The sequence below is a fragment of the Apteryx mantelli genome, chromosome 37 (assembly GCF_036417845.1).
Source record: "Apteryx mantelli isolate bAptMan1 chromosome 37, bAptMan1.hap1, whole genome shotgun sequence".
Lineage (NCBI taxonomy): Eukaryota > Metazoa > Chordata > Aves > Apterygiformes > Apterygidae > Apteryx > Apteryx mantelli.
In genome coordinates this window covers 297342-323520 of record NC_090014.1, presented here as the reverse complement: position 1 = coordinate 323520, position 26179 = coordinate 297342, and the positions used below count along the sequence as shown (strand labels likewise).

Sequence of the window (26179 nt, the reverse complement as noted above, 5' to 3'; positions counted from 1 at the left end):
GGGCCCAGGCATCCCCGCTCGCCGCGGCGGCCCTTTGGCCCCCCCCCCCTTCAGACGCCGTCCTTGCCCGCGTCGGCCTTGGTGGGAGCCAAGGGGACGGTGACCTGCGGCTCCTCGTCCTCGAGGTGTCCCGCTCTGGCGCCGAGGTGGGGAGGGAGGGAGAGAAAGAGAGACGGGAAAATGAGCAGGCGGAAAAACGGGCGAATCGGCCGCTTTCCGCCCCGAAAGCGATCCCAGCTTTTCACCCACCTCCAAATCCCCTTAAACGGCCCCAAAATCTCACCCCACCCCGTATCTCCCTCCCACGAAGGGACCCGGGGAAAAGGGGACCCCGCGGAGGGCTGAGCCCGACCCCGCGACGAGCCCTCGGAGCCTCCCCGCCGGAGCTCACCGCCTCTCCACGTCCTCGACGGTCTCCGGCAGCGGCATGTTGCGGGTCTCGGGCAGGAAGCAGGTGGCGACGGCCGAGACGACGGGAGCGGCCCCGTAGATGACGAGGGGCAGGGCCGGGAAGGCGTCGCCCGTCATCCGCACCAGCGGGGCCACCATGCTGCCCACGCGGGCCATGGTGCCCCCCAGGCCCATCCCTGTCTGCCTGCGGTGGGGGGGAGAGGGGTCAGGGGGGCGGTGGGGGGCGCGGGGGGTTGGCGGAGAGGTGGAGAAGTGGTTGGACGGATGGGTTGGTTTGGTGGTTGGATGGATGGATGGGTTGATGGAGGGAGAAGTCATTGGACGGATGGATTGGTGGTTGGATGGATGGAGAAGTGGTTGGATGGATGGGTTGATGGATGGAGAAGTCATTGGACGGATGGATTGGTGGTTGGATGGATGGAGAAGTGGTTGGATAGATGAGTTGGTGGCTGGCTGGATGGGCTGACAGATGGAGAAGTGGTTGGATGGATGGATGAGTTGATGGAGAAGTGGTTGGATGAGCTGGTTGCATGGGTGGATGGGTTGATGGGCGGATGAGTTGGTGGGATAGATGAAGAAGCGGTTGGATGGATGGGTTGACGGATGGTGGCTGGCTGGCTGGATGGATGGGTTGAGGGATGGATGGAGGAAGAGGTGAGTGGTGGGATGGACGAGCGAGTGGGCGGGTGGGTGAACGAAGGGACTAAGGGCCGGCTGGACGGGTGGATGCGTTGGGTGGACGGATGGACGGGAGGTCGGACAGACAGACGGGTGCGGGGTGGAGGGGGGGGTGGGCAGGCGCCGCCCACCTGATGACCGTGGGGAAGAGCTCCCCGGAGAAGATGTAGGCGCAGTTGAAGGAGGCGGCCAAGGAGCCCTTCCCGACCACGGCGAAGACCATGCGCAGTATCCGCAGCTCTGGGGGCACGGAGGAGCCCTCAGACCTCCAACCTCCAGCCCTCCAGCCCTCCGTCCCTCCAACCTCCATCCCTCCATTCCTCCATCCCTCCAACCTCCAGCCCTCTGTCCCTCCAACCTCCATCCCTCCAACCTCCCTCCCTCCATCCCTCTGTCCATCCAACCTCCATCCCTCTGTCCCTCCATCTCTCCATCTTCCATCCCTCCAACCTCTATTTCTCCCTCCTCCATCCTCCCTCCCTCCATCCCTTCATCATTCATCTAACCTCTGTCCCTCCATCCTTCCACCCTCCACCCATCCATTCCTCCTTCCTCCATCCCTTCATTCCTCCTTCCTCCATCCCTCCATTCCTTCATCATCCCTCCATCCCTCCATTCTCCATCCCTCCCTCCATTCCTCCATCCCTCCATCTTCCTTCCCTCCATCCCTCCTTCCTTCATCCTTCCATCCCTTTATCATCCATCCAACCTCCATCCATCACTCCCTCCCTCCAACCTCCCTCCATTCCTCCTTACTTCATCCTTCCATCCTTTTATCATCCATCCAACCTCCCTCCCTCCAACCTTCATCCCTCCATCCTTGCATCCCTCCAACCTCCATCCCTCCAAACTCCATCCCTCCAACCTCCCTCCATTCCTCCTTCCTTCATCCTTCCATCCTTTTATCATCCATCTCTCCATCCTCCAACCTCCATCTCTCCCTCTCTCCAACCTCCATCTCTCCAACCTCCATCCCTCCAACCTCCATCCCTCCATTCCTCCCTCCTTCATTCTTCCATCCCTCCAACCTCCATCCCTCCAACCTCCCTCCATTCCTCCCTCTTTCATCCTTCCATCCCTTTATCATCCATCCTCCAACCTCCATCCCTCCATCCCTTCATACCTCCAACCTCCATCCCTCCATCCTCCCTCCATCCCTCCAACCTCCATCCCTCCAACCTCCCTCCATTCCTCCTTCCTTCATCCTTCCATCCCTCCATCTCTCCATCCCTCCGTCCCTCCCGTGCCCCTCCGCCCGCCCCACCTTGGGGCACGAAGATGTTGGCGAGGATGCAGAGGCCGGCGAGGCCCAGGGCGCCCGCCTGCGCCGCCCGCCGCCCCACGCCGGTGATGGCCAGCGCCGAGGCCAGCTTGGCCGGGATGTCCACGGCCCCGAACGCCACCTGCGTCAGGTACACGTCCACGCCGAAGTGCTGCAGGTCCATGGCCAGCCCGTAGTAGGCGAAGCTGGTGGAGAACCTGCTCCCCGGGAAAGGGGGGGGAGGAAGAAAAAAAAGCCCTTTTTCAGCCCAAAACCACTGGCAGGGGGGGGAGGAGGCGGAAAGGCCCCAAAGCGGCGGCGGCTTCGGCCCCGCAACGAGCCCACTTGCCAGATGAAGGCGACGCCGCAGGAGACGGTTCTCATGCCGCGGGTCCGGATCAGGGCGCCCAGGCTCCGGGCGGCCCCGGATGGACGCTGCTCCCGGCCCACCAGCGCCTGCAACGCCTGGAGGGGGGGGGACACCGGGATCGGGGAGGGGGGGGATCCGGAGGGATCCGGGGGCTTATGGGGGGGGGATCCAGAGGGGTCTGGGTGGTTTGGGGAGATCCAGGTGGGATCTGGGGGGATTGGGAGGGTCTGGGTGTGTGTGTGTGTGTGTGTGTGAGGGGGATCTGAGGGGATCTGGGAAGATCTGGGCAGGGGATCTGGAGGGATATGGGGGATCTAGAGGGGTCTGGGCGGATTGGGGAGACCCAGGTGGGATCTGGGGGGATTGGGAGGGTCCATGTGTGTGTTTGGGGGGATCTGAGGGGATCCAGAGGGGATCTGGGAAGATCTGGGCAGGGGATCTGGGGGGATCTGGGGGGATTGGGGGGATCCAGAGGGATCAGGGAGACCTGGGAGGGATCTGGGAGGATTTGGGGGGGGGGATCTGGAGGGATTGGGGAGGATTCAGAAGGACCTGGAGGGATCAGGGTGGTCTGGGGGGTGATCCGGGTGGATTGGGGGGATCTTGGAGGGATTGGGGAGATCCCAGGGGGACTGGGAAGGATCCGGGAGGATCTGGGGAGATCCAGGGGGGATCTAAGGGGTCACAAGGGAACTGAGGTGAGGGGATCCAGGAGGGATTGGAGGGATCCAGGGGAACCTGGAGGGATCTTGGAGGTGATCTAGGAGGATCTGCAGGGATCAGGGAGATCAAGAGGGATCCAGGGGGAACTGGGGGGATCCAGAGGGAAATCTAGGAGGGATGGTGAGAGCTCGGGGATCCCGGAGGGGATCTGGTGGTGATCTAGGGGGATTCTGGGGGGGGGGATCCAGGGGGGGATCCAGGGCCGTTCCTTTACCTCCACGTCGAGTTTATCGCCTTCCTCCTTCCTCCCGTTGACCCGGGCGACTTTGCGGAGCCCCTCGAGGGCCAGGTCGGGTCTCCCCGAAATCACCTGCCACCGGGCCGACTCCACGAAGAACCTGCGGCCGCGGCGGGGGGTTACACCCGCGCCAGGGGCCCAGGCGTCCGGGGAGACCCCCCCCCCACCACCCCCCACCCCAGGGGCCCAGGCGTCCAGGGAGACCCCCCCCCCACCATCACCACCCACCCCAGGGGCCCAGGCGTCCGGGCGCCCGGCTCCCTCCCCAAACCAGGGGCGGCCCGGGGGGGCGCCCGGACGCCTGGGCCCCCCGCGTACCAGGAGTAGAGGAAGAAGAGGTAGAAGGGCAGGGAGACGGCGAGCTGGAGCCAGCGCCAGCGCGGGAGGCCGAAGGCGGCGGCCGCCAGCACGAACTGGCCCAGGGTGTAGCAGTAGCCGTTGGCGGTGCCCACGATGGCCCGCAGCTCCGTGGGGATCCACTCCATGCCTGGGGGGCCGGCGTCAGCGCCCGGACGCCTGGGCCCCTCCCGGAGGGGGTCAATGGTGGTGGGATCCTCCCCGGACGCCTGGGCCCCTCCCGGGGTCCGAGCTCGGATGCCTGGGTCTCTCTCTGGACACCTGGGTCCCTCCCGGAGTCCTCCCCGGATGCCTGGGCTCCCAACCCAGGATAGCGTTTTGGGGGGGGGGGGGGGGGCTCCTCCCCGCACGCCTGGGCCCCTCCCGGGGTGTGAGCCCGGATGCCTGGGCCCCCGCCCCAGGGCATCATTTTGGGGGGGGGGGGCTCCTCCTCGAACGCCTGGGCCCCTCCCGGGGTGTGAGCCCGGATGCCTGGGCCCCCCCATCCCATGGCATCATTTGGGGGGGGGATGGCTCCTCCTCGAACGCCTGGGTCCCTCCCCGGACACCTGGGTCCCTCTTGGGGTCCTCCCCGGATGCCTGGGCCCCTGTCCTGTGGCATCATTTTTGGGGGGGGCTCCCCAGACGCCTGGGCCCCCATCCTGGGGTGTGAGCCCGGACGCCTGGGCCCCCCATCCCGTGGCATCATTTTTGGGGGTGGGGGGGCTCCCGCCCGGACGCCTGGGCCCCTCCCAGAGTCTGAGCCCGGACGCCTGGGCCCTCCATCCCGTGGCATCGGGTTTTTTTTGGGGGGTGGGGGGATGGCTCCCGCCCGGATGCCTGGGCCCCCGTCCTGTGGCATCATTTTTGGGGGGGGGGGGGTGCTCCCACCCGGATGCCTGGGCCCCTCCCAGAGTCTGAGCCCGGACGCCTGGGCCCCCCCATCCCGTGGCATCGTTTTTTTGGGGGTGTGTGGGGGGGGTCCCGCCCGGACGCCTGGGCCCGCGGGCTCACAGAGCGAGGCGGAGTTGAGGGAGACGCCGGACATGGCGAGGCCGGCGAGGCAGCGGCAGAGGCAGTAGATGGCGAAGGAGGGGGCCAGCGCCGTGCAGGTCCCCGTCACCCCCAGCTGCAGGTAGCACCAGATGAGCAGCGCCCGGCGCCCGAACCTGCGGGAGCGCCGCGGCACTGGGCGCGCTGGGATGGGGCGCTGGGGGAACTGGGACGGCGGCGCCGGGGCACTGGGAGCGCTGGGACAGGGCGCTGGGGGAACTGGGGATACTGGGACGGTGGCGCTGGGGCACTGGGCGCGCTGGGACGGGGCGCTGGGGGAACTGGGGGGACTGGGACGGGAGCGCCGCGGCACTGGGCGCGCTGGGACGGGGCGCTGGGGGAACTGGGGGGACTGGGACGGCGGCGCCGCGGCACTGGGAGCGCTGGGACGGGGCGCTGGGGGAACTGGGGGGACTGGGATGGCGGCGCCGCGGCACTGGGCGCGCTGGGACGGGGCGCTGGGGGAACTGGGGATACTGGGATGGTGGCACCGTGGCACTGGGCACACTGGGACGGGACACTGGGGGAACTGGGGGGACTGGGACAGGGGCACTGGGGCACTGGACGCATTGGAACAGGGCACTGGAGGAACTGGGGATACTGGGACGGGGCGCTGGGGGAACTGGGGGAACCGGGACGGCGGCACCGGGGCACTGGGAGTGCTGGGACAGGGCGCTGGGGGAACTGGGGATACTGGGACAGGGGCACTGGGACACTGGGAGTGCTGGGATGGGACACTGGGGGAACTGGGACGGGGGCACTGGGCGTGCTGGGACGGGGCGCTGGGGGAACTGGGGGAACTGGGATGGGGGCACTGGGGCACTGGGTGCATTGGAACAGGGCGCTGGGGGAACTGGGGATACTGGGACGGGGTGCTGGGGGCGCTGGGAGCACTGGGACGGGGAGCTGGGGGCGCTGGGATGGGGGCATTGGGGAGCTGGGGATACTGGGATGGGGGCTATGGGGAGTTGGGAGTACTGGGGATACTGGGATGGAGGCATTGGGGAGCTGGGGATACTGGGACAGGGGCACAGGGGATACTGGGACAGGGGCTATGGGGAGCCGGGGGTACTGGGATGGGGGCACCAGGGATGCAGGGATGAGGGCTATGGAGGTCCTGGGCATACTGGGACAGGGGACATGGGGCGCTGGGCATACTGGGAGCACTGGTACGGAGGATAGAGGGGCACTGGGGACGAGGACGCGGGGACGAGGACGCGGCTCCCGCCACCTCCCTCCTCCAACCCCACCCCGGGGGCCGCTCCGGTTCATCCCAACGAGGCCCCGATCCGGGACCGCACTTGTCCGAGAGGATCCCGAAAAGGCAGGAGCCCAGCAGGATCCCGGCCATGTAGATGGACTGCGCCGCCTGCCGCAACGTCTTCGACTCGCACACCAGGTCCCACTGCCGCCGGGAGAAGCCACGCTCAGGATCCGAGCCGGAGCCGGGACCGACGTGGGATGCGGGATGGATGATGCGGGATGATGATGCGGGATGATGACGCGGGGCGACGCGGGACGACGCGGGACGCTCACCTCGGTGACGATGGTGTGGGCGAAGACGCCCTCCTGGTAGGTCCAGCCGTCGCGGCAGGGCTCGGTGGGCGCCTCCTCGCTCCCGTTGCGGGCGGCCACGGTGCCGTTGGCTTCCAGGAGGTGCCACTGGGGCTCCACGTAACGGCGGCAGCGGCCGTCGGCCGGCGAGGTCACCCGGAGCGGCGGGAGGCCGGCGGTGCCGTTGTCGGCGCCCGGCCGGGGTCGGCAGCGATGCTCGGGGACGCCGGCGGTGAAGTTCTGCAGCAGGTTGTGGCTGGCCAACATGAGGAGCGGCAGGGCCAGGGCGGCCACGTAGGTCACCTGGAAGCGGCCCATGCCGCCCAGGCGGGTCAGCAGCTCCGCGAAGGTCATGGCCGCGATGGAGATGGGTCCGGGACGGGGCGAGGGACGGCCGAGGAGCAGCTGAAGGACGGGACGAGGAGCGGGTCAAGGGTGGGACGAGGAACGGATGGACCGAAGGACGAGGGATGGAGTCAAGAACGAGGGATGGAGTCAAGGGCGAGGGATGGACTCAAGGACGTGATGAGGGATCAGGCAAGGGAAGGGACAAGGGATGGAGTCAAGGACGAGGGATGGAGTCAAGGACGAGGGATGGAGTCAAGGGCGAGGGATGGACTCAAGGACGTGATGAGGGATCAGGCAAGGGAAGGGACAAGGGATGGAGTCAAGGACGAGGGATGGATTGAAGGACAAGGAACGGATTGAAGGACAGACTGAAGGATGGGCTGAGGGATGGACTGAAGGATGGGCCAAGGGATGGGACGAGGGATGGACTCAAGGACGAGGGATGGACTCAAGGATGAGGGATGGACTCAAGGACGAGGGAATGGATTGAAGGACAGACCAAAGGACGGGCTGAAGGAAGGGATGAGGGATGGACTGAAGGATGGGCCAAGGGATGGGGTGAGGGATGGACTCAAGGACGAGGGATGGACTCAAGGATGAGGGATGGATTGAAGGACGAGGGATGGACTGAAGGATGGGGTGAGGGAAGGGATGAGGGATGGGACGAGGGATGGACTCAAGGATGAGGGATGGATTGAAAGACGAGGGATGGACTGAAGGATGGGCTGAGGGAGGGACTGAGGGATGGACTGAAGGATGGGCCAAGAGATGGGACGAGGGATGGACTCAAGGATGAGGGATGGATTGAAAGACGAGGGATGGACTGAAGGACGGGCTGAGGGAAGGGATGAGGGATGGGACGAGGGATGGACTCAAGGACGAGGGATGGAATGAAGGATCGGCCGAGGGATGGGCTGAGGAACAGCCGAGGCAAGGGACGAGGGACAGACTGAAAGATAAGGGATGGACCAAAGGCTGAAGGCTGGACAGACTGAGGGACTGGCCAAGGAATGGCCGAGGGAAAGGACGAGGGGTGGCCCGAGGGACGGGCTGAGGGATGGGACAAGGGATGGACCAAGAGACAGGGCAAGGGGTGGACCGAAGGACGGGCCAAGGAACGGCTGAGGGAGGGGACGAGGGATGGGCTGAAGGACGAAGGACAGGCTGAAGGACAAGGGATGGACTGGAGGATGGGCTGAAGGATGAGGGATGGGCTGAAGGACGAGGGATGGACCGAAGGACGAGGGACAGGCTGAAGGACGAGGGACGGGCTGAAGGACGAGGGATGGGCCGGAGGATGAGGGATGGACCGAAGGACGAGGGACGGGCTGAAGGACGAGGGATGGACCGGAGGATGAGGGATGGACCGAAGGACGAGGGATGGGCTGAAGGACGAGGGATGGCCGAGGAACGGCCGAGGGATGGGCCGAGTGGCCGAGGTCCGCGGGGTGCCTGCCGTCTGCGGGGCTGTCCGTCCGTCTGCCCCTTGGCCCACCTATCGATCTATCGATCTCGCTCTATCTATCTACCTTGCTGTCTTCTCCTCTCTCCATCTATTGATCCCGCTACGGAGCCCCGGTTCCAGGTTTCCACCCATCGGCAGCTCTCCTACCTCCTCCGCTCTCCCGCTGCCCCGCTGGCCTCGCTGCCGACCCGGCTCCCTCCCTCCCTCCCTCCCTCCCGTCCGACCGACCGATCGATCAATCGATCGATGATCCCTCTCGCCGCCCGCTCTGCTCCTCGCTTTCCCTGCTGGCCGCCCTCCCCCCTTCGCTATCGATCAAGCTATCGATCAACCTATCGGTCGATCTCTCGCCATCGATCTCTCCCATGTTGTCCCCCCCGAGTCAATCAATCGATCAGTCTGCCGATCAATTTGGTTGATCTATATTGTTCTTTGTTGATCTATATTGTTCCTTATTGATCTACATTGTTCCTTATTGATCTACATTGTTCTTTATTGGTCTATATTGTTCTTTATTGAACTGTAATCTACCCATTGATCAGTCTACTGATCTCTATCTGTATTGATCGATCTATTGGTCTCTAAATCTCCATCGATCAATCTATCGACCTTTAATCTGTCTCTCGATCAATCTATGGGTCTTTACATCCCTATTGATCTGTAATGTGTCTATCGATCAGTTTATCGGACTATAGTCTCTCTATCGATTGATTTATTGGACTATAGTCTGTCCATCGATCAGTTTATCGGACTATAGTCTGTCTATCGATCGATTTATTGGACTATAGTCTGTCCATCGATCAGTTTATCGGACTATAATCTGTCTATCGATCGATTTATTGGACTATAGTCTGTCCATCGATCAGTTTATCGGACTATAGTCTCTCTATCGATCGATTTATTGGACCGTGAGCCGTCATTGATCTATTTAATGATCTGTATCTCCCTCTATTGATCGATCTATTGGTCTCTATAGCTCCATCGATCAACCCGTCGACCTTTAATCTGTTGATTGACCAGTCGATTGGTCTCTATCCCTCCCTCGCTCGATGTATCGATCCCTATCGATCAGTCTATCGATCCGTATCTCCGTCCAACCCCCCCCGTCCCCGCGCGGGTCCCTCCGTCCCGCCACCGACCGACCTCGACCACCGCCGAAGCTGGCGAAACCCCTCGGCCGGCACCAGCCTGGTCCGCTGGCCCCGGCGATCCCGCGCCGGTATTTAAATCCTTCGCCCCGGTTAACGTTTGACTCGGCGAAGGGCCGCGGCCGGGAGCGGGGAACGGCTCCCGCGCCGGGTCGGCGCCCGGGAACGCCGCTCCCGGCTTCCTTCAGCTCTGGAGGAAGATGCTCCCGGCGCTTTCCCGGGGACCTTCCCGGGGGTCTCGTCCACCGGCATTTCGGGGGGGGTGGGGGGGGGGACACGGCGACCCTCCAGGGGTTGTTTTCGCCCTCGGCGGCGGGTGGTTCGGCCCCGGCAGGGGGCAAAGTCTCGGGGCCCTGAAGCGAGTCCCCCCCATGGGCCCCTTGGACCCTGGGCCGGGAGGGCAGCGGCGGCGGGAGGCAACGGAGCGGCGCCGGCGGAGCCGGAAATCACCAGGGCTGGGGCAGCGACCCGCGACCAGCGGGGACCCAGGGCCGGAGGCGATGGGGGGGACCGGAGGGGAGGGAAGGGCTCGCGGGACGCCGGGGTCCTCGCTGCGACGTGGGGCTGGTGCAATGGGGCAGCGGGTGCCCGGACGCCTGGGGTCTGCAGGACATCTGGGTCCTTGGTGTGTCTGTGGTTGGAGAACCATGGCTGGTGCAATGGGGCAGTAGATGCCCGGACACCTGGGTCCTCACTGACTCTGGTTGGAGAACCGTGGCTGGTGCAATGGGGCAGTAGATGCCCGGACTCCTGGGTCTGCAGGACATCTGGGTCCTTGATGTGTCTGTGGTTGGAGAACCATGGCTGGTGCAATGGGGCAGTAGATGCCCGGACACCTGGGTCCTCACTGACTCTGGTTGGAGAACCATGGCTGGTGCAATGGGGCAGTAGATGCCCAGACGCTTGGGTCTGCAGGACATCTGGGTCCTTGGTGTGACTCTGGTTGGAGAACCGTGGCTGGTGCAATGGGGCAGTAGATGCCCAGACACCTGGGTCTGCAGGACACCTGGGTCCTTGGTGTGTCTGTGGTTGGAGAACCGTGGCTGGTGCAATGGGGCAGTAGGTGCCCGGACGCCTGGGTCTGCAGGACATCTGGGTCCTTGATGTGTCTGTGGTTGGAGAACCGTGGCTGGTGCAATGGGGCAGTAGATGCCCGGACGCCTGGGTCCTCGGTGCGTCTGCGGTTGCAGCAGAGGGGCTGGCGCAATGGGGCAGCGGGTGCTGGGCGCCCGGACGCCTGGGTCCTCGGGACGCCTGGGTCCTCGCTGCCCTTAAATTCCTCCGCGCGACCTCTCGGGCCGCTCTCCGCCTCTCGTCGCTTTGTTGCTCGCCGGCGCCGGAGGCGGGGCGGGGGACGCCGGGGCCCCTCGGACAACAAATCCGGCGGCGCGCGGAGCCGAGGCCGAAGGCTTCCCGCCGGGATGGGGGGCGGCGGGACGGGACCCCCCGCCCGCCCCGGCCGTAACCGGACCCAGCGCCCGTGTTTGCCTTCGGGGCGGGACGTCACGGCCACGCGGGACCCCCGCGGCCGCGGGAAAACAGCCCGGCTCGCTCCGAACAACAAATATCCGCGTCGTTCCCCCCCCCCAACCCACCGCTCCGGCCCGAGACCCGTTTTGCCCGTGTTTAACACCAGAATTTTGCTTTATTGCTGGCTCGGCATAAACGATCCCGCGAAGCCGAAAACGGGGGGAAAAGGGGTGTTTTTTTTGCAATGCGTGCGAGGAAGGGGGAACGGGGCGCCCGGACACCTGGGTCCCTTCCCCGGTGCCGGCGCGGTGGGGAGGGTAGCGGCGTCTTCCCGGGATCGGCGCCACCGTCCCTTCGCGTTGTCCCAGGGCGACGGTCACCCCCCGGCCCCGCTCCTTCCTTCTCGGCCCATTGGGTGCCGTCGAGAGGATTCTGGGGGGGGGGATTGGGGTTTTTTGGGGCGACCTCGGCTTGTTCCCGGGAGGGGTTTGGCCCTAGTGGGGCTTTGGGGTCCCCTCGGGCGCGGGGTCGGGCCGGGCGGCGTGGAGCAGGACCTGGAGCTGCTGGGCTTCGTCCGTCCGGGGACGTGTCCTGGTGGGACGAGAGAGCAGGGCTGGGCTGGGAGGGGGGGTCGTGGGCGCACGGTGGCTTTTCACCCTGATGTCCTCACCCCTGTCTACCCAGGCGTTCGGCCAGGTCCGTTTGTCCAGCTGCCCATCCACCTGTCCATCCCACCATCCATCCATGGACCACTCCATCCATCCATCCATCCCTATCCCCAGGCATTCATTCGTCAAGCTACCCATCCGTGTGTCCATCCTCCTAGACATCCCTCCATCTGCCCGTTCACCCTGCTGTCTATCCACCCGTTTGTCTACCCATCCATGCATCCCTTCTACAGTCGTCCATCCATCCCCAAACACAGCCGTTTGTCTGTCTGTCTCCATACACACGCATTCATTTCCGAAGACAAGCACTCATCCAGCCATCTCCATACTCAATCATCCCTCCATCCACACGTTCATTCCCGAAGACAAGCACTCATCCATCCATCTCCATACGCAATCATCCCTCCATCCTTCCATCCACACGTTCATTCCTGAAGACAAGCACTCATCCATCCATCTCCATACGCAATCATCCCTCCATCCTTCCATCCACACGTTCATTCCTGAAGACAAGCACTCATCCATCCATCTCCATACTCAATCATCCCTCCATCCTTCCATCCACACATTCATTCCTGAAGACAAGCACTCATCCATCTATCTCCATACTCAATCATCTCTCCATCCTTCCATCCACACATTCATTCCCGAAGACAAGCACTCATCCATCCATCTCCATACTCAATCATCTCTTCATCCATCCCTTCATCCATCCATTCCTCCATCCCTCCATCCCTAGCCGCAACCACTTACCCCTCCATCCATCTCCCCACACATCCATCCACCCATCCCCACATACAACCAATCATCTCTCCATCCTTCATCCATCCCTCCATGTCCAACCATGACCACACACCCATCCAGCTCCATACCCATCCACCCCACCATCCCCATGGTCCCCATCCCTCCATTGACCCACCCGTCCCCACGCCCCATCCCTGCCATGCCGTGGCCTCCTCCCCACCTGCTCTCCACCTCCTCCACGGTCTCGGGCAGCGGCGCGTTGCGCGTCTCCGGGAGGAAGGTGGCCGCCAACCCCGCCACCACCGGCGCCGCCCCGTAGATGACGAAGGGCAACGCCGGGAAGATCTCGCCGGCCATCTTCACCAGCGGGGCCGTGATGCTGCCAATGCGGGCCATGGTGTTGCTCAGCCCCATGCCCGTTTGCCTGCGGGGCACCGGGACGCCGTCAGGAACCAGCCCGGGACCACCCCCCTCCCCCAAAACCTGTGTCCCCCACCACCACCACCACCCCGTCCCCCCTCCTTACCGAATAACGGTGGGGTACAGCTCGCCCGTGTAGAGGTAGACGCAGTTGAAGGAGGAGGCCAGGCAACCCTTGCCGAAGACGGCCAGGGCGGTCCGCAGCGTTCGCAGGTCTGCGGGGACGAGGACATCAAAGCTGGGGCCGACGAATAGGGTGGCAGGTGGAGAAGGACCTCCTCACCCCACCCCCTCACCAAACCCTGGGATTTTGCAGCGAATCACCCAATAAAGGTCAAAACCAATCAGCTTTCCCCAGGATGGTCCACGTGCCACCGCGACCGTGCGCCGCGTTAACGACTTGAGCTCGTTTTGGCCCCTCCGAGATGACCTGCGATGGACACGTGTCCCTGCAGGATGGTGAGGTGGGTTCCCGGGGGGGGGGGGGGTGGCTGGTGCTGGTGACACCCCAGATGCGGGTGGCAGAGTGGGGGGGGGGGGGGGGGGGACAAGCCCTCACCTCGTGGCACAAAGATGTTGGCCAAGATGGCCAGACCAGCCAAGATGAGGGCGAGCGACTGGGTGAAGCGTCGCCCCACGAAGGTGATGGTGAGGATGGAGATCAGCTTGGCCGGGAAGTCCACGGCCCCGAAGACCAGTTGGATCACGTAGATGTCGAAGGCGAAGTTTTGCAGGTCCATGGCCAGCCCGTAGTAGGCGAAGCTGGTGGAGAACCTGGGGGCCACGCGGGGACAACTCTCATGAGCTGGGGACCTGGGGGTCACCCACCAGCCCCTGGCCCGTGGGACCCAGCCCGCTGTGTGTGTGTGTGTGTCCCTTCCTGGGGAGCTTGGGGGGCCGGGACGCCGCTGATGCCCAAATCTTGCCCTATGACTCAGTTTCCCCTTCCAAAACGGACCAATGGAAAGGGGGTTGCGTAGGATGGGTAGAGGTTTGGGCATGGAGATGGTTGGACAAGACAGAGGCCTGAATGGCTGGAAGAACGGACAAAGGGAAGGTGGGTGGACGTGCAGGTGGACGGTTGCGTTTTGGGGACGGATGAACGGAACAGTTGGCAGGTGGCTCCACGGATGGACGGGCATCAACCTCCTCCTGCTCGCGTCCTCCCCGGCCACCCTCCTCCAGCACGAGGCTCACCAGACGAAGCAGAGGCAGCAGGAGATGCGGCGCACCACGGGCGTCCGCACCAGGTCCACCACCGTGTGGCTGGTCTTCACCGAGGTCATCTCCTTCTCCATGTACGACTTCAGGGCCTGGGGAGGAGAAGGAGGTTTCCTGGGGGGGGGGGGATGGCGGCAGGTGGGACCCTCGATGGCACCCAAGGGACGTCAGCACCAGGCTGGAAGTGTCATGGCGTGGAGGGGAGGAAGGACAGACGGACGCGGGAGGAGGAAAACACTTGTGCATGGGCTCGGATGGTTGCGTAAGGCTGGACGGATGGTGGCATTGGGGACGGACAGATGCGGGGATGGATTTATTGGGACGGACACGTGTGAGGGGCTGGAAGGGGGGTGTAGGGGGACCTCCCCCCCCCCAACTGCAGGAGGTGTCCACGTGTGGGCCCCCTCCCCCCTTTTACTTCGATGTCGAGCTTGTTCCCTTCCTCCTTCTTCCCGTTCGTCCTGGCCACTTTCTTGAGCTCCTTCAGGGCCTGCTTGGGCTTCCCGGCCATGAGCAGCCAACGGGCCGACTCCGTCAGCCACCTGCGCCGGAGACGGGGACAGAGGTTTGGCCCCGACCGCCGGGGCGACGCTTGGGCGCCCTTGAGCGGGTTGGGTGTTGGGATGGGTCCCCCTGTCCTGGGCGAGCCAAGTGTGTGTGTGTGGGGGGTCTTCACTGGGGTGAGGAGAAGGCATTGGGCAGCTACCCGGCCACCCCGTCATCCATCTCTCCATCCGTCTGCTCCTCTATCCATCCATCCATCCAGCCAACTCTACACCCATCCTTGCACCCCCTCCATCCATCCGTCTGTGCATTCATCTGCCCTTCCACCCACACATCCATGCACCCCATCCATCCATGCACCCCAATATCCATCCATCCAAACATCCATCTGTCCCACCATCCATCCATGCACCCCATCCATCTGTGCACCCCACTACCCACCTACCATCCATCTCACCATCCATCCATCCCACCATCCATCCCTGCACCCCAATATCCATCCATCCAAACATCCATCTGTCCCACTGTCCATCCATGCACCCCAACCATCCATGCACCCCACTACCTACCCACTATCCATCCATCCCACCATCCATCCATGCACCCCACCATCCAGCCATGCATCCCAATACCCATCCAGCCATGCACCCCACCATCCATCCAACCATCCAAACATCTCACCATCCATCCATGCATCCCAACGTCCATCCACTATCCATCTATCTATCCCAGCATGCATCCCAACATCCATCCATCCCACCATCCCTCCACCCCACCATCTGTCCATGCACCCCACCACCCCCCATCTCCTCACCAGGAGTAGAGGAAGAAGATGAAGAACGGCAGCGAGACGGCGAGCTGCAGCCAGCGCCAGTCGCGGATGGCGTAGGCCACCCCGGCCAGGAGGAACTGCCCCAGGGTGTAGCAATATCCCATCATGGTCCCCACAACCGCCCGGGCGTGCGTGGGCATCCACTCCAGGGCTGGAGAAGAGACGCGCATGGTTTGGGGCCGGGCGGGAGGTCATCAAGGGGGGGGGGGGGGAACGACAACGCGGGGCTGGGGGAGCCACGTACAGAGCGAGACGCTGTTCAGGACTATGCCGGAGAGGGCCGCGCCGGTGAGGAAGCGGAAAAGGCAGTAGACGGAGAAAGTGGGCGCGAAGGAGGTGCACGTGCCCATGGTGCCCATCTGCAGGTAGCACCAGGTCAACAGCGACCGGCGGCCAAACCTGGGTGGAGAATTAAAAAAAAAAAACACACGAGGTGGAAATGCCCGGGCAGACGGGATGTCCCTCCTGGTGGTGGACTCACCTGTCCGAGAGGCCCCCGAAGACGATGCCTCCCACCAGGACGCCGGCCATGAAGAGCGACTGGGCCAGCTGCTTGAGCCCCCGTGAGCCGCACACCAGATCCCACTGCCGAGAAGAAAGGCGGGATAGAGACCGTGATGGGGGGGGGGGGGGACGACGACTGCGTCCCACCGTCCCGTCCCGGGACCAAGAGCATCCGATGGGGTTGACTCAACTCAACGGCCAACGGCGTGGGCGCCAAGAAGGTGCCGTGAAACCCTTCCCTGCCTCACCATGGTTGGGAGCCACCTTCGAGGGGGTCATCCGGGTCCTCTTGGACCTGCCGTCGAGGGCCGTTGACCCCCCTCATCCCCTTTGCTCGGCCCGAGTGTTGGCGGCGTTGAGCGCCACCAGCCAAGGGAAGACGCTCCAGTTGGAAGACGCCCAACGTGGGGGGTGGAGGGTTGCCTCACCTCGGTGACGATGGTGCTGGCGAAGACGCTGCGGTCGTAGGTCCAGCCGTCGTGGCAGGGCTCCGTCTCCGGCTCGGTGCCGTTGGCGGCCGTGCCGTTGACCTCCAGGAGCCACCACTGCGCCGCGACGAAGCGCCGGCACCGCTCGCCGCCGGGGACGGAGACCCGCAGGAGGTCTCCGGGGCTGAGGCCGGTGCCGTTGGCCTCCCAACGGACGCGGCAGCGGTGCTCGCTGGCGGCAGCGGTGAAGTTCTGCAGAAGGTTGTGGCTGGCCATCATGAAGATGGGCAAGGCCAGGAGGGCCACGTAGACCACCTGGAAGCGCCCCATGCCCCCGACGTGGTCCAGGAGGTCGGCGAAAGCCATGGCGCCGTCCCGAGGGCCCCGAAACGTCGCCTTAGGGGCCGGTCCCCCCCCTTCCGCCGCCGCCGCGGGGGACGGGCTGCAGGGCCCCGGGGTGCCTCGACCCGGCCCCGGATTTTGCCGGCTTCGGCCGCTTTCATGCACGTCCCGCCCGCTCCCGCGACCTGCAGACCCCCCAGAGGGAGAGCTTTCGCCCCCGGGAACGCGCCGCGCTCGCGATGCAAGGTCCGCGGCGCTCCCGCCAGCTATATAACCCTGCAAACAGCCCCGTTTGGTTAACGTTTGACTCCTTCTTTTTTTTTCTTTTTTTTCCCCAGTTGGATTAAGGCCAAACAAACAACAACAAAAAAAAGGTGCTGCACCCAAACGGCCCGATGCCCCCGAGCATCTCCCGCCCGTGGCCGGGTGAAACCCCTCAGGAGGGATGAGCCACATTATCCTCCCCGGCGCGGTCTTTTTGGGAGCAAAAAGTTTCCCAAAACAGGCAGGAAAAAAAAAAAAAAGTGCCATGGTGGGGAAAAAAAAGAGAAAATTGCAATTTTTTTGCGGTGATAAATGATTGGGAATTTGGTGCTTTTCCAGGAGGGAGGACGGCATCGGCCGGGTTAATCTATGCCGTCCTGCCGCGGGGTTATCGGAGGTGGCCCCGGCGAGGAGGAGGAGGAGGAGGAAGAAGGTCTCCTTCCTCCACCCGATGTCACCTGGCTCCGCGGGGTTAAATTTTACCAGCCGGGAAAAGCTGCTGACGGAGGCAGCCCGGTCCGGCCGCGGAGGTCAGTGTCTTCTCCGCCTGGGGAAGCCGGCGATTAATTTTTGACGAGGACGGCGCGCGGGCTGGCGGTCGGCGGCCAAGGGCCACAGTGGCCACGGGGACAAGGGCCGCGGTGGCCCCCGGGGAGAAGTCGGGGAAGGGGCAGCGCCGGGATGGGCCGGTCCTGGAGGATGGAAGAGGTTGGGATGGGGCTGGGGCACCATCCAAGGGGTGGTGGAGATGGGGACACGGGGTGGCTCTGGATGGAGTTATGGGGGCGTCACGCTATCGGGGTAACCCTGGACATGGGGTTATGGGGGTGTCACGTTATCGGGGTTAACCCCAGATGGAGTTATGGGGCGTCGTGTTATTGGGGTAACCCCGGAGAGGGGCTATGGGGTGTCACGTTGTTGGGGTTCACCTCGTAAAGGCTTATGGGGGTGCCACCTTCTTGGAGTAACCCCAGATGTGGGGGTCACGGGGCGTCGCATTATCAGGGTAACCTCAGGTGCAGGGTTACGGGGTGTCACGTTATTGGGGTAACCCCACGCAGGGACTTATGGGGCACCAAGTTATCGGGGTAACCCCAGAGGTGGGGTCATGGGGTGTCGCCTTATCGGGGTAAACCCAAATGGGTGGTTTTGGGGGGGGGGGGTTGCTGCATTATCGGGGTGACCCTGGATGTGGGGTTATGGGGTGTCACATTATTGGGGGTCACCTCGGATGAGTGGTTATGGGGCACCCATTAGTGGGGTAACCCCAGACATGGGTGGTTATGGGGTTTCCCATTATCGGGGTGACCCCAGACATGGGTGGTTATGGGGCGCCCCGTTATCGGGGTGACCCCGGCCGTGGGGGGTTCTGGGGCGCCGGGTTATTGGAGGCCAAAACCCCGAGACAGCGGCGCCGCGGAAGAGCTGCTTTATTCCCACGGGGGCCCGGCCGGGGCGGGTTCGAGCCCCCTCTGGAGCCCCTCAAGCTTCCTTCTGCAGGGCTTTGTCCTGGGGCTGGAGCGGGATCTTCTCCTTGGTGTCCTCCAGCTGCTTCTGTTTGGATCTGGAGGGGAGGAAGACGAGGGGTGAAGAAGGCCCCCGGCGCGGCGAGGCCCCTCCGAGGGTGCTCCACGCCGTGTCTGCCCGCTCCTCCGTGCGTCCCGCTCCCTCCGTGCGTCCATCCGCCCTGCTCGTTCTCCCCTCATCCATCCAGCCGATCCCCCCCCCCGCCCGTTGGTCCTCCAATCCGCTCACCCAGCAGCCCCGTTTGTCCAGCCAACGCATCCATCCACCCAAAAAGTCACCCAAGCATCCTCCAAGCCATCTGTCCATCCAAAAGTCCACCTAATGGTCTTCCAATCCATCCATCTGCCCACCAACACATCCCTCCATCCGTCCATCTAGCCAACAACCCACCCATTTGTCTTCCAGTCCATCCATCCGTCCACCAACACATCCCTCCATCCATTCATTCATCTACTGACCCATCTGTCCAACCATCAGCCCACCCACCCATTTGTCCATCCAGCTGCCTGTCCATCCACCCATTCGCCCATCCATCCAACACATCCCTCCATTTGTCCAACCGACAACCCACCCATTTGTCTAACAGTCTATCCATCCATTTGCTGTCCATCCAACACATCCCGCCATTTTTCCACCTGTCCGTCCACCCACCCACCCATTTGTCTGTCAGTCCATCCATCTACTTGTCCATCCATCCCTCTGTCCGTTGACTCATCCATCCATGAACACAACCTCCCATTTTTCCACCCATCCAGCCACCCACGCGTTTGTCTATCAATCCATCCACTTGTCCATCCACCCGTTTGTCCGTCCAACCATCTGTCCATCACCACAACCTGCCATCCATCCATCCAGCCAACCACCCGCCCCTTTGTCCATCAATCCGTCCATCCCTCCGTCCACCAAGCCTCCCCCCCCCCCGTCCCGTCCCGCGCGCCCACCTGTTCTCCACCTCTTCGATGGTGTCGGGCAGCGGCGCGTTGAGGGTCTCGGGCAGGAAGCCGGCCGCCACGGCCGACATGACGGGGGCCGCCCCGTAGACCACGGGGGGCAGGAAGGGGTAATACTCATCCATCATCTTCACCAGCGGCGCCACGATGCCGCCCACCCGCGCCATGGTGCTGCCGAAGCCCAGGCCGGTCTGCCTGCCGTTGGAGGGGGGGAAGAGAGCGACACCAGCCGCAGGGTTGGCGGGGGACGAAGGGGGCAACCGAGGTGGGATCTGCCCCCCCCGTGGGATCTACCCCGCCGTGGGGCAACTGGGGAAGGGTGGGCTTACCTGATGGGAGTGGGGTAGAGCTCGGTGGTGAAGAGGAAGATGCAGTTGAAGGAGGCGGAGAGGCAGCCCTTGCCGACGACGGCCAGCGCCGTGCGCACGGTCTGGAGCTCTGCGGGGGCATGGGGAGGTCTGGGACGGCCTCTGCGCTCGCCCCAGGGACAGGGTGGGAGGGATGGGTGGGGGGAACAGGTGAGGAGGGAGGAGATGGTTGGATGGATGATGGTTGGCTGGATGGATGATGGTTGGATGGATGATGGTTGGCTGGATGATGGTTGGCTGGATAATGGTTGGATGGATGATGATTGGGTGGATGATGATTGGATGGATGATGGTTGGATGGATGATGGTTGGATGGACTATGGATGATGGTTGGCTGGATGATGATTGGATGGATGATGGTTGGATGGATGATGGATGATGGTTGGATGGACTATGGATGATGGTTGGATGGATGATGATTGGATGGATGATGGTTGGATGGATGATGGTTGGATGGATGATGGATGATGGTTGGATGGATAAGTGAGTAGAAGAATGGATGGAAGGAGGGATGGGTGGAAGGATGAGTAGGGAGTGAAGAGACGGTTGGTTGATTGGTTAGATGGAGGGAAGGATGGATGGACAGATAAGTAGATGGACAGATGGGTGGCCTTCACCCTGCCCTGACCCCCCCCCCCGCCTGGCCCCCGTCCCTCCATCCCCCAATAACCTGTGGAGACAAAGATGTTGGCAATGATGACCAGCCCCGCCGAGAGGAGGGACACCACGAGTGTCACCCGCCGGCCGATGTAGCTCAGCGAGATGGTCACCAACACTTTGGCCGGGAAGTCGACAGCGCCGAAAATCACCTGGATGAGATAAATGCTGACCCCGAAGTTCTGCAGGTCCATGGCCAGCCCGTAGTAGGAGAAGCTGATGGAGAACCTGGAGCGGGGGCAGAGAGGAGGGGGGAGGTGGGAAACTCGGCGAGGGCCTCGCACGGGGCCTCGTCGCTCGGGTGCCGCGCGCTGGCCTTGCACGCGGTGGCCTCTCCCAGTTGCTCTGGGGTGTCTCCGTCCCGTGGGACACTGCAGAGGGTCTCGCCTGGAGGACAACGCTGCTGTGTCGTAGAGGGACGGCTGGAGTCTCTGCTTGTCTGTCCGTCCCTCCATCCATCCACCCAGCAACCTATCCATCTATCCACCCACTACACATCTATCCACCCAACCATCCATCCATCCATCTACCCATTCATCCATCCATTCATCCAGCTATCCATCCACCCAACCATCCATCCATCTATCTATCCATCTGTCCACCTACCCACCTAGCTATCCATCCATCCATCCATCCAGTTGTCCGTCCACCCAACCATCTATCCATCCACTCATCCATCCATATATCCAGCCATCCTTTCACCTCTCCATCCCTCCCCATCCACCTCTCCATCCCCCTCTCCATCCCTCCCATCCCCACCAGACGATGGAGAGGCAGAAGAAGATGCGCCGGATGGCCGGGGTCCGGACCAGGTCGGAGACGGTGTAGGACGACTTCATGCAGGCCAACTCCTTCTGCATGTTGGACTTGAGGATCTGTCGGCAGACGGGAGAGGTTGGTGGGGGGGGAAAACTGAGACCGGCCTGGCCTGGAGACCCCCACCCCCACCCTGGGGCCACCATACCTCCGCCGTGATCTTCTCCCCTTCCTCCTTTCTCTTGTTTATCCTGGCCACCCTCTGCAGGACCTTCACGGCCTTCTCGGCCTTGCCCGACAGCACCAGCCAGCGCGCGGACTCGGCCAGCCACCTGCGGCCGGCGAGGGGGGTAAACTGAGGCACGGCAGTTTTGGAGGGGGGGGCGGTGCAAGGTGGGATGAGAGCCCCACACGCCCCACTGCCCCCCCCAGGGAGGAGGGCCCCACTCCACCCCCACCCCTCCCGAAGGGACCCAGGCGTCCGGGACGCCCCTACCAGGAGTAGAGGAGGAAGAAGAAGAAGGGCAGGGAGACGGAGAGCTGGAGCCGGCGCCAGTGGGGGATGGCGTAGGCCATGCCGGCCAGCAGGATCTGGCCCAGGGTGTAGGCGAAGCCGGTGATGGCCACGGTGATGGCGCGGTAGGGCGTGGGGATCCACTCCACCACTGCAAGGAAGCGCCGCGGCACCCGCGGGTGACTCGGTTTCCCCCTCTGGGACCCTCCTCGCGCATGTGGCGCCGCCGTGTCCGGACATGTCCCCATGGCATGTCCTCGTCCATGGACATTGGGATGTCCTCGTCCATGGCCACTGGGATGTCCCCATTCATGGCCATGGGGTTGTCCCCATCCATGGTCATGGAGTTGTCCCCCATGCATGGCCACTAGGATGTCCCCATCCATGGTCATGGGGTTGTCCCCATCCATGGTCACTGGGATGTCCCCATCCATGGCCATGGTGTTGTCCCCATCCATGGTCACTGGGATGTCCCCATCCATGGCCATGATGTTGTCCCCATCCACAGTCACTGGGATGTCCCTATCCATGGCCATTGGGCTGTCCCCATCCAAGGCCATTAGGATGTCCCCATCCATGGCCATGATGTTGTCCCCATCCACAGTCACTGGGATGTCCCCATCCATGGTCACTGGGATGCCCTCATCCATGGCCATTAGGATGTCCCCATCCATGGCAAGTGTGATGTCTCCATCTACGGCCATTGGCACATTCCCACCCACGGCCATGGACTTCTCCCCATCCACGGCCACAGGGCCACCCCCACAGCCACCCCAGTCACCGCGGCCGACCTCACCCAGGCAGGCGACGCTGAGGCCGAAGCCGGAGAGGGCCATGCCGCTGGCGAAGCGGAAGACGCAGTAGGCCGCGTAGTTGGGGGCGAAGGCCGTGCACGTGCCCATCGCCCCCAGCAGCAGGTAGGACCACATCAGCATGGCCTTGCGCCCGAACCTGCAACCAGGAGGCCACTGGGAGCCACTGGGAGCCACTGGGAGGCAGCTGGCCAGCATCCCAATGGGGAAACCGAGGCACGGCGGGGCCTGGCTGCTCCTACCTGTCCGAGAGGTTGCCCAGGACCAGGGCGCCCACGAGGACCCCGGCCATGTAGATGGACTGGGCCATCTGCCGCAGCTGCCGGTAGCTGCAGACCAGGTCCCACTGCGGGGAGGGACGGGGACGGGGTGAGGACGGGATCGGGGGTGTCCAGGCGGCCCCCCCTCCGTCCACCCGGCCCTGTCTCCATTCATCCATCTCCAGCCTCCATCCATCCGTCCACCTCCGTACAGCGTTTTCTCTCCGTCCTTCCGTCCGCCCACTCTGCCCATCCCTCTCCATCCTTCCCCACCTTCCATCCCTCTACCCACCCCCGGTTCTCGCTCTCCAGCCCTCCCTCCTTCCTCTCATCCCGTTCTTCCTCCATCTAGTTGATCCTTACCCGAACCTTCATCTCGTCTGTCCCTCCACCCCAGACAGCTCCATCCCTGTTTCAGCCTCTCCAACTCCGTCCCTGCATCACCCCTCTACCTCCATCCCTCCATCCCCGTACAGCTCCACCTCCATCCCTCCATTCCTCATCTTAAGCTCACCATCTCCATCTCTCCATCCTGCCATTCCCCTACAGCTCCATCTTCACTCATCCATCTCCATCTCTCCATCTTCATTCCTCCATCTCACCATCTCCATCCCTCCATCATCCCTCTACCTCCACCACCATACAGCTCCATCTCCATCCCACCATTCCTCATCTTAAGCTCACCATCTCCATTCCTCCATCTTTCCATCTCCCTACAGCTCCATCTTCACTCATCCATCTCCATCTCCATCCCTCCATCTCCATCTCCATCCCTCCATCTTTCCATCCCCCTACAGCTCCATCTTCACCCATCCATCTCCATCCCTCCATCTCCATTCCTCCATCTCACCATCTCTATCCCTCCATCTTCCCATCTCCATCCTTCCACCTCTCCATCCATCCACCTCCATTGCTCCATCCCTCCATCTCCATTTCCATCCCTCCATCTCACCATCTCCATCCCTCCATCTGCCCTTCTCCATCCTTCCACCTCTCCATGCCTCCATTGCTCCATTGCTCCATCCCTCCATCTCTATCTCCATTCCTCCGTCTTTCCATCCCCCTACAGCTCCATCTTCACCCATCCATCTCCATTCCGCCATCTCCATTCCTCCATCTCACCATCTCCATCCTTCCAACTTCCCATCTCCACCCTTCCACCTCTCCATGCCTCCGCTGCTCCATCGCTCCATCGCTCCATCTCCATTCCTCCATCTCCATCCCCATCCCTCCATCTCCATCCTTCCGCCTCTCCATCCCTCCACTGCTCCATCGCTCCATCCCTCCATCTCCATTCCTCCATCCCCATCCCTCCATCTCCACCGTTCCGCCTCTCCATCCCTCCACCCCTCCGCCTCCGCCCAGCCCGTCCCCACCTCGGAGACGATGGTGGCCACGTAGACGCTGCGGTCGTAGTCCCAGCCGTCGCGGCAGGGCTCGGTGGCGTTGGCCGCGCCGTCGGCGCCGGGCGCCGCGTAGCGCCGGCAGGGCCCCGGCTCGGGCAGCGCCGCGCCCAGGGTGCCGTTGGGGCCCGCGCGCAGGGTGCCGTTGGGGGCGGCCGGCGGGCGGCAGCGGTGGGGCGGCACCGCCGCCGTGAAGTTCTGCAGCAGGTTGTGGCTGGCCATGAGCAGCAGCGGCAGCACCAGCAGCGCCGTGTGCAGCGCCTGGAAGCGCCCCGCGCCGCCCACCTGCTCCAGCACCGCCGCGAAGCTCATCCTGCCCGGGGACACGGCCGTCACCGCCGGGACGCGGGGGACGTGGGGGACATGGGGGACGTGGAGGGACATGGAGGACATGGGGCCCCGCGCCGCCCACCTGCTCCAGCACCGCCGCGAAGCTCATCCTGCCCGGGGACACGGCCGTCACCGCCGGGACGCGGGGGACGTGGGGGACATGGGGGACGTGGAGGACATGGGGGACATGGGGACATGGGGGACATGGAGGACATGGAGGACATGAGGGACAAGGAGGATATGGGGGACATGGGGGACATGGTGGATATGGAGAACATGAGGGACATGGGGGACATGGAGGACACAAGGGACATGGGGGACATGGAGGTTCATGGAGGGACATGGAGGAACATGGGGACATGGAGGGACATGGAGGGACATGGGGGACATGGGGGGACATGGGGGACATGGAGGGACATGGAGGGACATGGAGGGACATGGGGGACATGGGGGGACATGGGGGACATGGAGGGACATGGGGGACATGGGGGACATGGAGGGACATGGGGGACACAAGGGACATGGGGGACATGGAGGTTCATGGAGGGACATGGAGGAACACGGGGACATGGAGGGACATGGGGGACATGGGGGACATGGAGGACATGGTGGACATGAGAGACATGGGGGACATGAGAGACATGGAGGACACGGAGGACATGGTGGACATGGAGAACACGAGAGACATGGGGGGACATGGAGGACACGAGGGACATGAGGGACACAAGGGACATGGAGGACATGGGGGATATGGGGGACACGGGGGGACATGGGGGGACATGGAGGACACGAGGGACATGGAGGACATGAGGGACACAAGGGACATGGAGGACATGGGGGATATGGGGGACACGGGGGGACATGGGGGATACGGGGGACATGGGGGACATGGGAGGAGATGGGATGTGGGGGACACGGGGACATGGGAGGATATGGAGGGACATGGGGGACATGGGGCTCTGCACCGCCCACCTGCACCAGCATCACCGCGAAGCTCATCCTGCCCTGGGGACACGGTTGTCACCACCAGGACATGGGGACATGGGGACCACACTGCCACCACCGCAGGGACACGGGGACAGGGACACAGGGACAGGGACACGGGGACAGGGACACAGGGACGGCAGGGACACAGGGACGGCAGGGACACGGGTCAGACGCAGACGTGAGCACCAGGATGGGGACCCGGACATGGACACGGGGATGTGGGGACCGTGGGGACACGGGGGGGGGGGACACAGGGATGGAGACTGCAGGGACACGGGGGGGGGACACGGGGATGGGGCCGGCAGGGGACACGGCTCGGCGATGGTGGCACCAGCCCTGCCCAGTGTCCCTGTCCCCTCCCCAGTGTCCCTGTCCCCTCCCCAGTGTCCCCTCCCCGATGTCCCTGGCATGTCCCAGCCCCTGTCCCCTCCCTGGTGGCCCCTGTCCCGTCCCCACCCCGTCCCGGCTCCCCGGGGACAGGGACATCCGGCCAGCTGCGGCGCCGATGGCCCCGAGGTGACGGTCCCCGTCCCCTCCCCGATGTCTCAGCACGTCCCCAACCCGTCCTGGGCCCTGTCCCCCTCCTCGATGTCCCCAAAATGTCATCGATGTCCCCCAATTCATCCCCGTGTC

At 63.6% G+C, this 26179-nt stretch overlaps 3 protein-coding genes across 3 annotated transcripts; all 3 read right to left on the bottom strand.

The window, feature by feature from the left end:
- Positions 1-50: 50 nt before the first annotated feature.
- Positions 51-6978, bottom strand: LOC136995067 (solute carrier family 22 member 6-B-like). Its single transcript, XM_067314769.1, has 10 exons — positions 6607-6978; positions 6372-6475; positions 5032-5186; positions 4000-4168; positions 3658-3781; positions 2700-2815; positions 2354-2568; positions 1221-1329; positions 392-595; positions 51-135 (listed from the first exon to the last, which is right to left on the bottom strand). The coding sequence occupies exons 1-10, from the start codon at positions 6976-6978 to the stop codon at positions 51-53; spliced, it is 1653 nt and encodes a 550-aa protein (XP_067170870.1).
- A 4475-nt stretch (positions 6979-11453) lies between these two features.
- LOC106484542 (solute carrier family 22 member 6-A-like) lies at positions 11454-16933 on the bottom strand. The gene is made up of 10 exons (XM_067314743.1): positions 16377-16933; positions 15926-16029; positions 15689-15843; positions 15427-15595; positions 14527-14650; positions 14085-14200; positions 13447-13661; positions 12994-13102; positions 12688-12891; positions 11454-11646 (listed from the first exon to the last, which is right to left on the bottom strand). Exons 1-10 carry the CDS (start codon positions 16740-16742, stop codon positions 11550-11552), a joined length of 1659 nt encoding a protein of 552 aa, XP_067170844.1. The 5' UTR covers positions 16743-16933; the 3' UTR covers positions 11454-11549.
- A 1483-nt stretch (positions 16934-18416) lies between these two features.
- On the bottom strand, positions 18417-24541 carry LOC106484543 (solute carrier family 22 member 6-A-like). Its single transcript, XM_067314758.1, has 10 exons — positions 24203-24541; positions 22809-22912; positions 22551-22705; positions 21737-21905; positions 21449-21572; positions 21244-21359; positions 20498-20712; positions 19789-19897; positions 19451-19654; positions 18417-18546 (listed from the first exon to the last, which is right to left on the bottom strand). The coding sequence occupies exons 1-10, from the start codon at positions 24539-24541 to the stop codon at positions 18465-18467; spliced, it is 1617 nt and encodes a 538-aa protein (XP_067170859.1). The 3' UTR covers positions 18417-18464.
- Between the last annotated feature and the right edge of the window lie 1638 nt (positions 24542-26179).

What these genes read in the sequence shown, in the direction of transcription:
- LOC136995067 (XM_067314769.1), bottom strand. Translation starts at nt 6,978, where the DNA reads ATGACCTTCGCGGAGCTGCTGACCCGCCTGGGCGGCATGGGCCGCTTC. An exon ending in TTCGGGATCCTCTCGGACAA is followed by an intron (nt 5,187 to 6,371) that starts GTGCGGTCCCGG and finishes GCGCTCCCGCAG; the next exon opens with GTTCGGGCGCCGGGCGCTGC. An exon ending in GCGATAAACTCGACGTGGAG is followed by an intron (nt 2,816 to 3,657) that starts GTAAAGGAACGG and finishes CCCCCCCTCCAG; the next exon opens with GCGTTGCAGGCGCTGGTGGG.
- LOC106484542 (XM_067314743.1), bottom strand. Translation starts at nt 16,742, where the DNA reads ATGGCTTTCGCCGACCTCCTGGACCACGTCGGGGGCATGGGGCGCTTC. An exon ending in TTCGGGGGCCTCTCGGACAG is followed by an intron (nt 15,844 to 15,925) that starts GTGAGTCCACCA and finishes TTCTCCACCCAG; the next exon opens with GTTTGGCCGCCGGTCGCTGT. An exon ending in CCTGAACAGCGTCTCGCTCT is followed by an intron (nt 15,596 to 15,688) that starts GTACGTGGCTCC and finishes TCTCTTCTCCAG; the next exon opens with CCCTGGAGTGGATGCCCACG.
- LOC106484543 (XM_067314758.1), bottom strand. Translation starts at nt 24,541, where the DNA reads ATGAGCTTCGCGGCGGTGCTGGAGCAGGTGGGCGGCGCGGGGCGCTTC. An exon ending in TTCTTCCTCCTCTACTCCTG is followed by an intron (nt 21,573 to 21,736) that starts GTAGGGGCGTCC and finishes CGCCGGCCGCAG; the next exon opens with GTGGCTGGCCGAGTCCGCGC. An exon ending in CTCTACCCCACTCCCATCAG is followed by an intron (nt 19,655 to 19,788) that starts GTAAGCCCACCC and finishes CTCCAACGGCAG; the next exon opens with GCAGACCGGCCTGGGCTTCG.